This window comes from Astyanax mexicanus, chromosome 7 (assembly GCF_023375975.1).
Source record: "Astyanax mexicanus isolate ESR-SI-001 chromosome 7, AstMex3_surface, whole genome shotgun sequence".
NCBI classification, from domain to species: domain Eukaryota; kingdom Metazoa; phylum Chordata; class Actinopteri; order Characiformes; family Acestrorhamphidae; genus Astyanax; species Astyanax mexicanus.
In genome coordinates, this window is record NC_064414.1 from 42,437,610 (window position 1) to 42,452,169 (window position 14,560).

At 37.6% G+C, this 14,560-nt stretch overlaps 1 protein-coding gene across 19 annotated transcripts in view; it reads left to right on the forward strand.

Moving 5' to 3' along the window:
• ldb3a (LIM domain binding 3a) overlaps nucleotides 1–13,464 on the forward strand; it is a 57,400-nt gene extending 43,936 nt beyond the window's left edge. For 9 of the 19 annotated variants that reach the window (XM_049481134.1, XM_049481125.1, XM_049481133.1 and 6 more), the window contains 10 exons: nucleotides 1,096–1,266; nucleotides 2,978–3,109; nucleotides 4,629–4,760; nucleotides 7,977–8,033; nucleotides 9,441–9,703; nucleotides 9,800–10,184; nucleotides 10,663–10,843; nucleotides 10,935–11,055; nucleotides 11,765–11,880; nucleotides 11,978–13,464. In XM_049481134.1, the coding sequence (XP_049337091.1) occupies nucleotides 1,096–1,266; nucleotides 2,978–3,109; nucleotides 4,629–4,760; nucleotides 7,977–8,033; nucleotides 9,441–9,703; nucleotides 9,800–10,184; nucleotides 10,663–10,843; nucleotides 10,935–11,055; nucleotides 11,765–11,880; nucleotides 11,978–12,067 (1,648 nt within the window). In that variant the 3' untranslated portion in view covers nucleotides 12,068–13,464. The remainder of the gene's footprint in view (nucleotides 1–1,095; nucleotides 1,267–2,977; nucleotides 3,110–4,628; nucleotides 4,761–7,976; nucleotides 8,034–9,440; nucleotides 9,704–9,799; nucleotides 10,185–10,662; nucleotides 10,844–10,934; nucleotides 11,056–11,764; nucleotides 11,881–11,977) is intronic. The other 10 variants (XM_049481139.1, XM_049481130.1, XM_049481138.1 and 7 more) reach the window with 7 other exon arrangements.
• Nucleotides 13,465–14,560: the final 1,096 nt, after the last annotated feature.

Here is a 14,560-nt window from a genome sequence, read left to right on the forward strand (position 1 = left end):
AGGAAGTATAGGGAAGTTAAGGTAGTGGGTACGTGTTTGGTGTATACGCAATTGTTATTGTGAATACACTGTATGTAATTCAATTGAAATAATTTATTGAAACAGTCCATCATGCCAGACACAAAGGGGGTGCTTACAATGTAATAAGTGACGGTTCATTCCAAATTTATTTTCCATTGCTCTTTTTTGTAACTTTGATTAAAATCCTGCTAATGTCACTGTACAACTTATTTTAGTATAATTAATTAACAGAGGGTACCACACCCACAACTCTTTCACACATCCTACAGCAGGGTCCTGCCATAGATGTGACCCTCAAGCATGAAACATCTGGTCCATGAGGTTGTTAGAACTATAATGAACAATAATGAAAAATAAATAAATAAAATGCTTCTCTTGCAAGCTTTTGTTTATATTCCTCCCCTGTCTCTCTGTTGCGCTCAGCGTGACTTTAGTTTTCGCCCCTTCTCGTTTTTCCACCTGTTCTTGCGTTCTCTATCTCCTTATACGGGCATTTTTTCCCGGCCATTTCCCAAGTCACTTGCTGGGGCAGCGGTAGTGTATTGGACTGTGACCCTGATGACACGGGTTCGATCCTGCGTGAGGAGCGTTATGTTTATTTATTTATTTAAACTTAACTGTTCTGCAATTGGGTTCAATAACCCTCTGAGCTGAAGAGCTACTAGTCTGTAGCACTCCATCTCATTACACTTCATTTTCCAAAACAGAATTTATTTTTTGTGGCCCTCCATCTAATGGTTTGGAAAATATCTGTCCCCCGGCCAAACCTAATTGGCGACCCCTGATCTACAGAACCTCATAATCAGAAATCAGCAGTTCCACTGTCCGCAGACACTTCTAAGCTGTGCATTGATTGATTAGACTGGTGATCTTACCTCTCCAGTCGTGATATATGTATATGTAAATCTCCTACTTCGCACTTCTACACCTTTCTCCTTTCCCTGCTTATCCCCACTCTCTAATTAAAGCATGTGAACACATGGCTGCTGTGTGTTTATATGCAGAAAGCTGCTGTTTGTCTGTGTAAATGGCTCTATCTATGATTTCTTTAATGCACCATAACTTCCTGTGCAGTACGCCTGCCCAGCATGCTCCAGTCTCCACCAGCGCCGTGCCCGCCGCTCTGCCTGCTACCGCAGCTTTGCCCAATCAGCTTGCCAATGAGCCGCAGGTAGCCAATCAGGTGCCTGAGCTTGATGTTGAACAGCCTCCAGAGCCCACCCTTGTAGACCCTGCCCGTGACAGGTAACGCTGCATGCTCCTGAATTTGCTCGCTGTGTATAACCTTGTGCCAACCATTGCTCCACCTTTCCGTGTTTATTTGCACTGGCCTTGAGGTATGTGTGAGTATAGCACGGATATGTATGGATATGTATGCACTGTGTTTGAGTAAATGTTGAATTAGTGTATGTATTAGTGGTTTATTATGTGAATATATCACTGAATGTATGTGCTAGGGGTGGGATTCATTACACAGTCAAAACAGTATATTGTGATATGACATTGTAGTTTGAAGTAGATGTCTAAATGACATTCAAAAGACAAAAGCTTTATAGTTTCTGTACTGAATATGGCATTTAAATTTATTTTAAAATATATCATCTCTGTCCTATGAAAAACAAGTATCTCCAAAACAGCAACTTCACAGGAAAGAGACAAAACCTTCTTAATTTTTAATGGAAGTCAATGTAAAAAGAGTTTATTGTTATTATCAGTCCATTCATGAGGAAATTTAATGTGAGTGTAAGGAACAGTTTGTGTGTTCACATTATGTAGTAAACCAAAAATCTTTCTTTGGTTGTTTTTTCTTTGGACCGCAACTATATACTTTTAAACTATATGACTTTATCTGTAAATATACAGATGAAAACTCTGATACTTTGAAAATTAATATGTATATAATTTCATAAGAATTAGAAAAAGAAGTACCCAAACTTTTGCATATGACTGTATATTATAGTGGGATTTTTTGTCCATGACTAAAGCCCATTCTTCTATATATTGGGCAGCTGTGTTATTCACAGCTTTACCCAGCTATTTATAACAACCCCTCCTCTGACAGTCACTAGAAAAAAAAACAGAAAGTCTTGTCTTGTAGATCAAAAAATAAATACATTTGCTAATATGCTAAGACAGTTTAAGGTGTTTAGAAGTAAAATTTTGACACAGCGTATGAATACTATTTTCGATGCAGATTCTGTAACCATTTTTCATCCCACCCCTAATATAGGTATGCTTCTTTTAATGTTCTTTTAAAACTATATAACGTTTATGAAGTTTATTTTATTTTTACATTTAAAATATTAAATTATGTTAAAACTTTAACACAACAGCTACCTGTATAAGGTAAGTCCCCCCCAAATATCCAAACTATTCAGAAAAGCACTAATGTGCTCTGAAAATTGATTTATATTTTCGTTATTATGAGAGTTTACTTGGCGATCTAAATTGCTGTGTTAGAACAGAGAGCGTCTCCATTGCATCTAATTACTCCAGTCTTGTTAGTGTTGTAACCTGTGACTGATAACTCTTAACATGTTCAGCTTTTACTTTAACAGCTCATTACTGCTCTATTGCTGCCTCTGTGCTACAGATGACCTTCACTGCTGCAGACATGCTTCAGAAGCTAACAGACACTGTACACTGTATACACAGTATGTTATTATGGTGTAAAGTCAGGATAACGTAAGGATCACATCATGCAGGGAACAGATTGAGTCCTTCTAAGAATATTCTAGTTTATGTTTGAAGCCAAGAGGAGCAGTCATTTGCCTGTTATCTGCAGAACGGGTGCCATATGCTGTTCTTGCAGCTTTGCTCAGGTTGGATGGGTCTTAGGTTTTAGTGTGTAAGCTAATAGGAGGTGATAACATTGCATTCAGTGATCCCACAGGTGGTTTCCTCATCATTCTCCATTCCATTGGCTTTCATAACTCTACTCTGTACTCTTCTGCAGCTCAATGTCACCCCCTGAGCCGCAGCCTGTATCTCCCCCTGCCCCTGCAGCCCCTGCTGTTCCCCCTGCGGGACCCCGCCACCTGTCACCTGCAGCCTCAACTATTTCAACTCTATTATCCACTCAGTCTAGGTACACCCTTTGCCCCTTCCCTTCTCCGTTTGATCTTTTACCTAGTTGAGAAACTCTGTCCCACTTACTCTAATGTGATCCCATCTTCATTTGTTGTTTCCCTTCTTTTAATCAAGTTGACGACTGATGTTAAGGTCCAGCCATGGCTCTGTCTGTTTTTTAGATTGCCACATAGTAATACTAAACATAAAGCTCCTAAATGATGAGTCCTGCAAATAGAAAACTGCAGAGGAAGTCCATATGGTACATAGGCCAAAAATCAGTCAATGTTATATAATTAATTATAGCCATATGTTCTCAGTAGTGTTTTTTTGTAGATGTTACCCCTAGGGCTGGACCATATATTTCTTGATTTACAATATCAATATGAACAAAATAAAAGCTACAGAAAACACCCTCAACAGATGTATGTACCTACAGATGACTGACAAAATACTATAGCCAGTAGTTTCATACATTTCATTTAGCAAAATAAAAAAATAAAAAATGTTTTCCCATGTACAGTACCAGTCAAAAGTTTGGACACACCGTACATTCATTGGTTTTCATTAATTTAAAAAGTTTTCTGCAGATTAATACTAAAGTCATCCAAACTATAAATAAAATCATATGTAAATATTTAATAAACAAAAAGTTTTTAAACAAAACCAGAATATGTTTCAGATTCTAATTATTCAAAGTAGGCACCTCTTTTTTAAATGACAGCTTTGCACAACTTGTAATGTTCTAATCCATATTATGGCAACAATAAAACATCATGATGAAACTGATGAATCAGGACAACCTAGAAAGGAAGACCAAGAGTACCTCTGTTGCACAGTATAAATTTGTCATAGTTACCAGCTTCAGAAGCAGCAAGTTAACAGCTCTCCAGATAAAAATACCTAATAAGAACACCAGAGTATTTTAGTTTTGTTTAACACTTTTAGGTTACTATATGATTCCGTATGTGTCCCTTTATAGTCTGGATGATTTGAGTAACAATGGAGTAAATAAAATAAAATAAATAAAAACTTCGAATGAGAAGGTGAGTCCAAATTTTAGACAGCTACTGTATGCTCAAATTACTGTAATTCTGGCTGCTTTCCAAAGCCTTGGTAGGACTCTCCTATGAAGATGCTTTCTCAATAGCCTATTGGTCACTCATATTGAGCAGTCTAATAGTGCTGCCTATTAAAATTGCAGTGCAAAACTTGTTTTCCAATATTTTGCCTTTTTTTGCCCAATTACGTTTACCTATAAGTTGTATATGAGCACACATAAATGTGAGTAACTGTGAGTGCAGTGAAGTACACACCAGTTTCCTCTTCAAAGCATTGACTGCATTTCTCGTCTATATACGAAGGTTTATTCAGTTTGGAACAGCCTTCTTTGGTGTAGCAGCCTAGGCTTTGGAACGCAGCTCTAGACTATTTAAGCAGCATGTGTTAATGCTGGTGAGGTGAAGAACCTGAGCTGAGGTGAACCTAAACTGAACTTTGGTCAATCTTTCATACCTTTCTCACTGGCTCTTGTTAAGAAACCATGCTTATAAGAAAGGTCCGCCCCCAACATCTGCGCTGGAGGCCCTGTCAATCACCCCGTTCTTCTGCACCAGAACTTTGCCCAAACGCAAGCCTACCCTTCCCTCAGGAAAACCAAATCAGCTGAGGTACAGACTCAGAGCAGACCAGTATTAACTAGAGGGATGTGCAGAGTGGCTGAGGATGCTGGGATACTGGGCTGAGAACCTTTATTTTAGTGCACCTTGCATCCAGAATTTTTTTTAATTGGGGGTCTGAATCTCAAGAGATTCATTAAGTTTTCTGGATCCTTGTTTACTTCACTTTAATCACTTTTAGTATAGATCTTTATTGATTTTTTTTATAGCTGTGTTATTTTTCTGAGCTGGAGAACTTACATTGTGAGACAAATTTGATGTAATATTTGCACTAGGCTTGAGAGATCTGACGATGTCATTGCTGTTAGCTGCGTCTCGGATTATATTATTTTGGTGCTTTTCTGGTGATCAGCAGCTTTTAATGGGGCAAAATGGATGATTTACACTCATACAACCAGTTGTTAATTGAAAATCACTAATTGCTATGGAGTTTAAACTTCATTGTAATTATAAGAAGAATTAATTTACTAATTGCAGTGAATTTGTTTGAGGAATGGTAATTATAAACCTTTTTTAAATGGCATAACAATAACAGAATATGAATAACAATATATGAATATCATGCAATTTATAAAAATTCATATTTGCCCACTCTAATCTGTAAGAAAATGCGGTTTTGCTCATTTAGAAACCATAAGAAAATGTTGAAGCTATTTGGAAATAATCTGGTCATAACAATACTAAACAGAATTGATGATGCCTGGAATGATGTAACTGAAATAAAACCATGTAATAAATCAGTAGCTCCTCTGGGGTTGTGATCACAATAGCTAAGAGGTTTGATTTTAATACTCTTCTTTGTGCAAAGCCTCACACTTCATAAAGGACACATTTAATCCACACAGTTTAATATCTTTTACACTTACCCTCAAGCTCCTTTATACACTTAACCTTCTGGTCATTTATCTGACTCATAAAGAGTGGCATGCCAATTTAATGACGTCACGTCATGATTTTATGACAAAAAAATGTCTTCTTAATGATGTAGAGAGAACCAATATTATTTATTGACTTTGTGGTTCATACAGGGAGAGTGAATGTAGAGCACAGCTCCTCCATCCCACGCTCACCAACGTTCACTCTGCACGTCCCCTACACACCCTGCATGCTCACACACACTCCAGCTAACCAACAGATCTCCACACACTAAAACCTAGCTGATTAATTCTGTTCACTTAATTTGAGCACAAAACTGTAAAAACAGATAGATTTTACAGTGTGTTTTACCTACATGAAAGAAAAAAACATGTTTCCTGCTGGGAAGACTTCACAAATGCATGCCTGCATAGCATCTCTGCTTAGCTAATTTCATCCTCATGGCCTTTGGTTTGAACTGCTTTTAACCTTGAGGTTGAGGTCGTGTGGACTGGAGTGAAACTAAAATTAGGTGATAAGATTTAGCTAATTTTCACACCAGTTCACCTCTCAAACCCGGCTGGTCATGCTGCGATATTCATGAAGAAAATGTTAAAATGTATGCATCCATATAAAATAAAAAGGCTCAACTCCAAATCAAAATCATATTGGGTTTAACTGTAAAATCATTCTTAAAGAATTTAACTCTGCATTTAGTCCTTGGATGTTTGGAAATTGCCTTTTTTTAAAAGGGAACAAATGCAAAATAGGACAAATGCAGAATAGTAATGTGTAGGTAAATACATTACAAAGGCATTCTACATTCTAATGAGTCTGTTTAATACAATATATCACACTAATGGAGGTTATTATATGTTTAACAGTGTTTTAGGGTTCATGGACATATGAGAAATATATAAGCTACAATATGAGTGTCAGTTAGATCATAGTTGTCTTATAGCTTATCATCTTTGTGTTGATGGATGTATTTTTAGAAACTTACATGTTTGTTTGTTTTCTGATGAGTAAAAGTGCATGTGTTGAAATATTTTATTGTAGCCTTTTTATCGCCATGTTCACTTATACTGTAGATCAGTACAGTGGCCTCCAGGTGGTGACTGATTGAGAAACACCTGGAGCTGCGTGTGCATATGTTTGCTGTTGGAAACAAAACTTCCCTGCTGACAAAGAAGCCTGGTGTCAAGCTAGTAAAGTTGGTTAAGCTGGTTGTTTTTGCTGGAGCCTTCACCATGTTCATTGACCAACACGATTGGCCAGCATAAACAAGCTAGTCAACCAACAAGAACTTTCAGGTGGACCAGCTTGACCAAGCATGACTAAAACACAAACATACAATTACTAGCTTACCAGCTTGAGGTATTTGTTCACCAGGATGACAAGGTTTTCAACCACTTTGACCTGAAAAGATCAGACCAAAAGCTTAGACCATCTAAACCAGCTAACAAAAGACTAGCAAAAGATTTGCAGCAGGGTTTTACTTCCATTTATGATGATTTTTGCATAATTTTAAACCATCATTAGCCTGTATATTGGTTCATTGCTTTAAGGTGACTGAAACAATTAAGGTGGTCCAATATGGCTTAAAATTATCCAGGTCAGGGTTCTTAATCTTTTTTAATGTACAATCTCCCTCTTTAGGTTCAAAATATTTCAATAATTCTGCTTTCCCAAAAATAAGAGATACATTTTCTCACTTAAGGTTATGGTTAGGCCTGCCCTGCGACACAAATGTGTTCCACATGTGGCTTGGTAGGACTCAGGAACTCGCCAGGAACTGTTTTCTTTTTCTGTTGAGACTTCTTTTGAGAGGTTTTTAAATTGGGCATTTCTGCATATTATCTTTTCCATTCCCATTTCCAGATCTACCTTCTAAAAAGCACTCAGATTTGAAGAAAACCTGAATAGACCCGCAAAACATGTAGTCGAGTCTGATTTATGGAAAGGAAAACTCTGGATAATACCTGGATCTGATTCTCTGCACTTTTTGCAAAGAAAACACCCATATTTAGCACCACTCTCGCAACTCCACTGGGCACTGGGTCTATGTCTTAACTAGGTTAAGAACCTGTCATCTCAATGCTTTTACTAATATTAAACATTAATTTTTTTTTTCTAATGTAGCCTCACCAATTACAAGATTTTGTTCTCACAGCATGGATTGGAAATCCAAAGCATATCAATAGCAAACTGAGCTCAGGAGCTCTTAGTTAGAATAACAACAGCAGATATAGGTGCACATGGCTTTTCTGCAGATCTCAGTATGTTGACTAACATGCAAACACACATTCTGTCTCACACCCCCCCTCTCTCCCACCTTGTCTCACATTGTAGCTTCACCATGCAGTCTGCAACTGGTTACAGATCTCAATACCAATCCTCCACTTCCAGGTACTGATGTGGCCCGGCTTTCTATCCAGCCCCTTACTCTCCCCTCTGTCCCACTCTCAGAGTTAACATTCCCTCATAACATTACTTCTTTTCTTCTCTGTTTCCAGCCCACTGACTCTAAGGACAGTACTTATGCTTTGATGATGTTTCTTTAACCTTATTGTCTCTTAACCCTCTCTGACCAATATCTATGTGCAGAAGATGTATGCTGCCTATCTATTCATCTATCTATCTGTCTATCTCACTGTGGCAATGGAGGCTCTCTCTTCTAACACTGTCTCTTTGATACCAGGCTCTCTCTCTCTCTATCTCTCTGTGGGTCTCTGCTGTCTAAAAACAACACTAACTTTTGCGTTAAAACATTTTTATGATGAAGGGGGAAATGCCAGGTAAGGGATTGTCACACCTTGACATTCACTGTTATGCTCCATAGGGCTTAGAAACCTGTGGTAAAATGAAATGCATATCCCATTAAGAGCTGAATTTGAGCTGGACTGTTTTTTTCTAGGGTATTAAATTTAGGTCATTACAGAGTATGAAAAATGCAAATAAAAAATGCAGTGTTTCTTACTTTTGCTGACAGAATGAACCTTAAGTATGCAATGCTTTGTATGGCAAACTTTATTTTATTTGTAAAATAACATTAATTCCTGCATTTGCCACTTACCACTTATGTTGCTATTACTTCTCACAACACTCAAAAGAGGTTCTGGCACCAAGAATACCAAGTGGTAAAGCTTTTACGTGTTATTTTGTCCCATTCTTTAAGCGTGCAATGATACAGAGTCGTCATTTTGTTTTATTAAAATTCTCCATATATATTCTCTGTTGAGGACAGGTCAGGGCTGCAGCCATACCTTTGTAATGTGTGCAGCATGTGGTTTTGCATGGTCTTGTTTAAAATGTAGGAAGAACAAATTTTAGAGCACAGTGAAGTCCATGCCACTTCTTAACATGGTTAATATAATAGCTGGCACAAAAGAGGGAGAACTATACAAATCTTCTCCATACTTTTATTGAGAAACACTGTATTTAAAGCAACTTTTAACATCAATTTACCATATGTTAACAAGTTGATGAGTTGAACAGGCAAAAAGTAAATATCCTGGGTTAATACCTCAGTACCTTAAAGAGTCATTGTAAATGTTGGAAACACTGCAGGGATTTTTTTCAGGGATATTTAATCAAGAATGAATCAGTAATGTCTTTTAAGAATCATGATAAGTAATTACTCAAGCCTTATCAAATAATAAATTAAAAGTCTTACATTTTCAGAACTCTGGGATTTTGATTCAGACTATTTTTTTTACAAATTCCTTCCCCTATATTAAACAAATTCAGCTTGAATGATGCTTTTCTTGCTCATTTGTTTACAGTTCAGTTGTAAATGAGGTCATTTTTTTGCAGTGCCTACATGCAGCCACCTCTCATGCAGCCAGCCCCACCCACATACCAGCCTCCACCCATGCAGGCAGCCCCACCCACATACCAGCCACCTCCCATGCAGGCAGCCCCACCCACATACCAGCCACCTCCCATGCAGCCAGCTCCACCCACATACCAGCCTCCACCCATGCAGCAGAGCTCCATCCAGATCCCTGTGGGTCCACCTCCACCTAAAGTGGTCAGCACTGCCACCATCGTGCCTACAGCCTATCCCACTGCTCCAGGTAGCTGTGATCTGGAATTTCACATTATATATTAAAGCACATGTTTATCTGCTTGTCTTCAAGTGCTCTAAACTTTTCTTCTCCCCCTGTCGGCAGCACCTGTCCCAGCACCAGCCCCAGCACCAGCCCCAGTTCACATTCCTGCCCCTGTCCAACCCGCTCCCGGCCCCGGTGCACCCTCAAACAGACCTCCTTGGGTGATGGATGACACCTTTGCTCAGAAGTTCGACCCCAGTAAGACCACCACCAGTGTCAAGGTGCAGCCTCTTCCTACGGCTGCCCCACCTGCTCCTTCCTATGTTCCCAACCCTGCTCCTGCTCCTGCTCCTCCAGCTGCTCCAAGCCCAGCTTTCAACCCATCCCCAGCTCCCTTCACCCCAGCTCCTTTCCCACCAGTGGCACGTGGGGTGGCCCAGAGAGCAGAGCGCTTTGCTGCCAGTAACAGGACGCCTATGTGTGGAGCCTGCAACAATATCATCAGGTTTGAAAACACAGATTACTGGTATACATCAGCAAATGTTGCTTTGAATTATTTGTCAAATATAAAATAATAAATTAAAAATGTAGATTAAATTCCTCAAAAATATTAGTAAATGAGCTGCAGTAGAGATTTGTAAGATCTGTAGCCTTTCCCCTATTCATGGGTTTACTGTTTATTCCCATCTATAGGTAAGTACTTCCCTATATTCCCTATTTCATACGTATGATCTTGTTACACCATATTAGCATTAAACTAGACTGTTTTGCAAGTTTAGAGCTAAGAAATTCAATCTCATAAAAGTACCGTAATTTTCTTACTACATAAAAAAATAATACCATCAACACCACAGCCCTCTATGGTCAGGAATCTAGAATAGATAGAATAAATGTCTTAATCATGAATGTAAATTAATAAAATAAAAACATAAAATGTTAATGAAACAGTCAATTAACAAGTTCCCACTTCTTTGGCCTCATAGGGGTCCTTTCCTGGTGGCACTGGGCCGCTCCTGGCATCCGGAGGAGTTTAACTGCCACTACTGCCACACGTCTCTAGCTGACGTCAGCTTTGTGGAAGAGCAGAATAGTGTTTACTGTGAGAACTGTTACAGAGAGTTCTTCGCTCCGACATGCGCCCGGTGTAACTCCAAGATTATGGGGGTGAGTTCTATCACACACACAAACACACTCATATCTGTACATAGTTCTGTAAATGTGTAGGCAGTAATTGTGCCCAATATGCTCTTAACAGGAAGTGATGCATGCTCTGAGGCAGACCTGGCACACCACCTGCTTTGTGTGTGCTGCGTGTGGGAAACCATTTGGAAACAGCCTGTTTCATATGGAAGATGGGGAGCCTTACTGTGAAAAAGGTAACGAAACACTTACTGTCCACTACGTGATCCTAAATGTTCAATTTGCTAAACAGTAAATATTTAACCACCACATATTTGTACTGTGTACTATGTAGAATCTACAAAATAATGGTAATTATGATATATTCTGAGACAAAACTATGAAGACTGTTCATCTAGGCTGAAAACTGAATAAAGTCAAGTAGTCAGTAAACTTACACATTTTATGTTTATGTTTATGACTCTGTCGTGTATGTTTTTTGTGTGTTTTTGTTTTTTTTGTTGTTGTTATTTGTGTGCTGTTGGACAAATGAATTTCCCCATTGGGGATTAATAAAGTATCTATCTATCTATCTATCTATCTATCTATGTGACAATCAAAAGTGAGCCTTTTTGAGCTAAAATTGTAGAGCAAAAGAAATCAAGTTTGATTTTTGGTACCAGATTTCTAAACAAATTTCACAAAAGAACAAATTATTTTAAATATACAACAGTTGTTATAATACATGCTGAGGTAAATTGACCTTAAATTTGACACCTTTGGCCATTATGATCGCAGAAGCGTTTTGGAATAAAAGCCTTTAGAAATGTTTATGTACTTTTGTGTCAGTTGTTGTTCATTGTATGGGTTTGTAGGCCTAGACTGCTTCCCATTAGAGAAGTGTTACTGTTTTTTGTGTTGTTTTAATATGAATTAATATTTTCATTACTGTTTCTTTGCCTTCAGATTACATTGCTCTCTTCAGCACTAAGTGCCATGGCTGTGACTTCCCAGTGGAGGCCGGAGACAAGTTCATTGAAGCTCTTGGCCACACATGGCATGATACCTGCTTCGTTTGTGCAGTAAGAACAACAGTGCTCTAAAATGTTAATGTCAGTTTTTCCTATTTTCAAGAACATTCTGATCATAAGACATATTTTACTCTCTTGTCTTTTACAGGTTTGCCATATGAACCTGGAGGGCCAGCCTTTCTACTCCAAGAAGGATAAACCATTGTGCAAGAAGCACGCCCACGCCATTAATGTGTAGAACCACAGAGAAATGATTCTGCTCGTCATCATGTTTGCCTTTGTATTGGCTCGGGCTCTTTTAGGGAAGAACTCTATGCCAATGCAGTTTTATTATGGAACATATCAATGAAGACAGCAAGGTTCACATACATATAACTGCTAATAATTGTTAATGAATTATTATTTTTTATTTAATACAGAACTGGTGCATATTTAGTGTGTGCTTCGATGCATATTGTTTTTTTAAGCATTTTGCTCTTGAGTACATGCATTGAGAGCTCAAAGTGTTAAAAATAACCCACTTGAAATGATTGTATAATCATGCAGATTGCATTGAAATAGAAATGCAATATGCTACATTTTTGGGTGACATATTTATTTTATTCATCAACTAAACTTTAAATATGTTTTTCGGTTGTGTTTTTGGCAGCACAAACCTGTAGAGAAGGATTTTTTTAGTATTTCTAACTTAATATAATGGGGTTTTCATTATTGTATTTAGCTGCTGGGTATATATTTGATTGCTGATTCCCAGGGCTTGCCATGACTGATGCCAGGATTATATTTTTAAAATCTTATTGAAGGCCTGTAAAGTACCTATGTGTTAGGGGTGTGCCTTAAGCCCTGAATGAGAACCTTAAAATCATATTTTTATTTCACGAGTGTGTATTATATTCATACACAAAGTTTATGAGACCTAAGGGATAGTCATCTTTCTCACACTAACATATGTACACTAGTACTACAAGCTCACCTGATACTGGTGTACAGTCTTTTCATTGTTTTCTACACACTAATGTACTACTTATTGTTTTTGCTTGTGTATGTGTGTGTGGCAGCCGGTGCATGGATTTGCTTGTAAGCACATATGTGATACCCAGCAACAGTGTTAGTTTAAAATAAAACTGTCCAATATTTTCACAACCACACATCTGGCATGATCACATTTGATTCAGTGTATATGCTTGCACTTTTAATCAATTTTATTATTTCTCTGCTGACTTGTACAGAGACACAACTTTAGAATAGAGGAGCAGTATATAAAGAGTCACTTGCAAAACTTGAGGTGGAAATCTGGCTTTGGCAGTGTATGCAAAGTTATACTGATGTGTGTATGTGTGTGTATGTGTATTTTCAGATTTTAGTGTTCAGTCCTGTTATTTATTTTGTGTATGTGTGTTAATTGTGTAACAAATTCACTACAAAACTGAACAGTACAAACAAGAATACATAGTATTACAAAATATTGTACCAGGTTTATGTATGAATTATGTTCCAAACCCACCTTTTTTAAACAGTGTCTCAAATAAAAACACATTTGTTGATCAGATTGTTTAAATTAAGCCATTACCTCAACTAAATGAAAATGTATTTGCTTAATTTATTTCTGTAAGTAATAAATGCTGTTTTATGTAATTCCATTGTGTAGTTGTGTGATTATTATTGGTGTAAAACATGTCGCTGCCTTCAGGTAATTCTGAGACACTATTTAAATGTAAGGTGAGGTATTTGGTAAGGTTTAAGGTTTTAATATGAATTTGAAAATCATAACACATTTTATTACCAGAGGGGGTTTCTCTGAGTTAACTGAGGGTTTTTGCTTGTGGATAAGTGGGGCGGTGTGATTGGAGGAGAATAGAAAGACTATTTTTGTTAATAATATTTTTTTGTGCCTGCTGGTGCTTGCTGATGTTTTTGCATCAGACCAGATGTAAGGTCATTACATTTTTATGAAAGATTACAGACAAAAAACTAAATATTGTCTTTTAAATAAGATGTGATACAGCGTTTTATATGCCCAGGGATATGAACAGGGTTTAAAAAAGGCCACATTTTATTTCAGGTTAACTTTAGGTGACGGTAACTCCTTGGGATCATCTTTTGGAATATTTGAGTGTAGATCTTTTTGCCCAAGGTATGCATTTCTGTTCAGGATATTAAAGGTTTAACCTACTCAGTTCCTACCTGCTGGCTTTCAGTGTCAGATAAGCATTTTAGATATGTGGCTTTTCTGAACCATGATGCCTGCGTATCTGTGGCCTTTTACCAGAAGCGAAGGATTTGGAACATTTCTTATGATTCAGAATTGCTGAAATCCTCCATTTTATTTTATTTTATTTTATTTATACTGTTCACACTGTGATGCTATTTATGTATTTCCACAGCCTGGAGCAGGGCTTAAAGTGTGTCTCTTAAACCACAATATTTTTAAAGATATTGAATGAATATGGGTGCTGAGGTGCTCACTATATTCCCTCTAGATATACAGTATATTTTTACTGCAGTATACAGTTTGGAGGATGCCACTCACCAGTCACTGTAGAATTTAATTAGTATTATACTATTCTCATTTATTATTTTCACAGCTTACCATTCCATAGGGTTAACCATTTTTACAAAATAACACTATGTTGCCTTTATCCATATATACTCTTTTTGTTTGTTCATCAAGCAAATGATTAAAACTAATTAAATCCATGTAAAAGGTGGTTTCTGAGTGGCTCCTTCACGC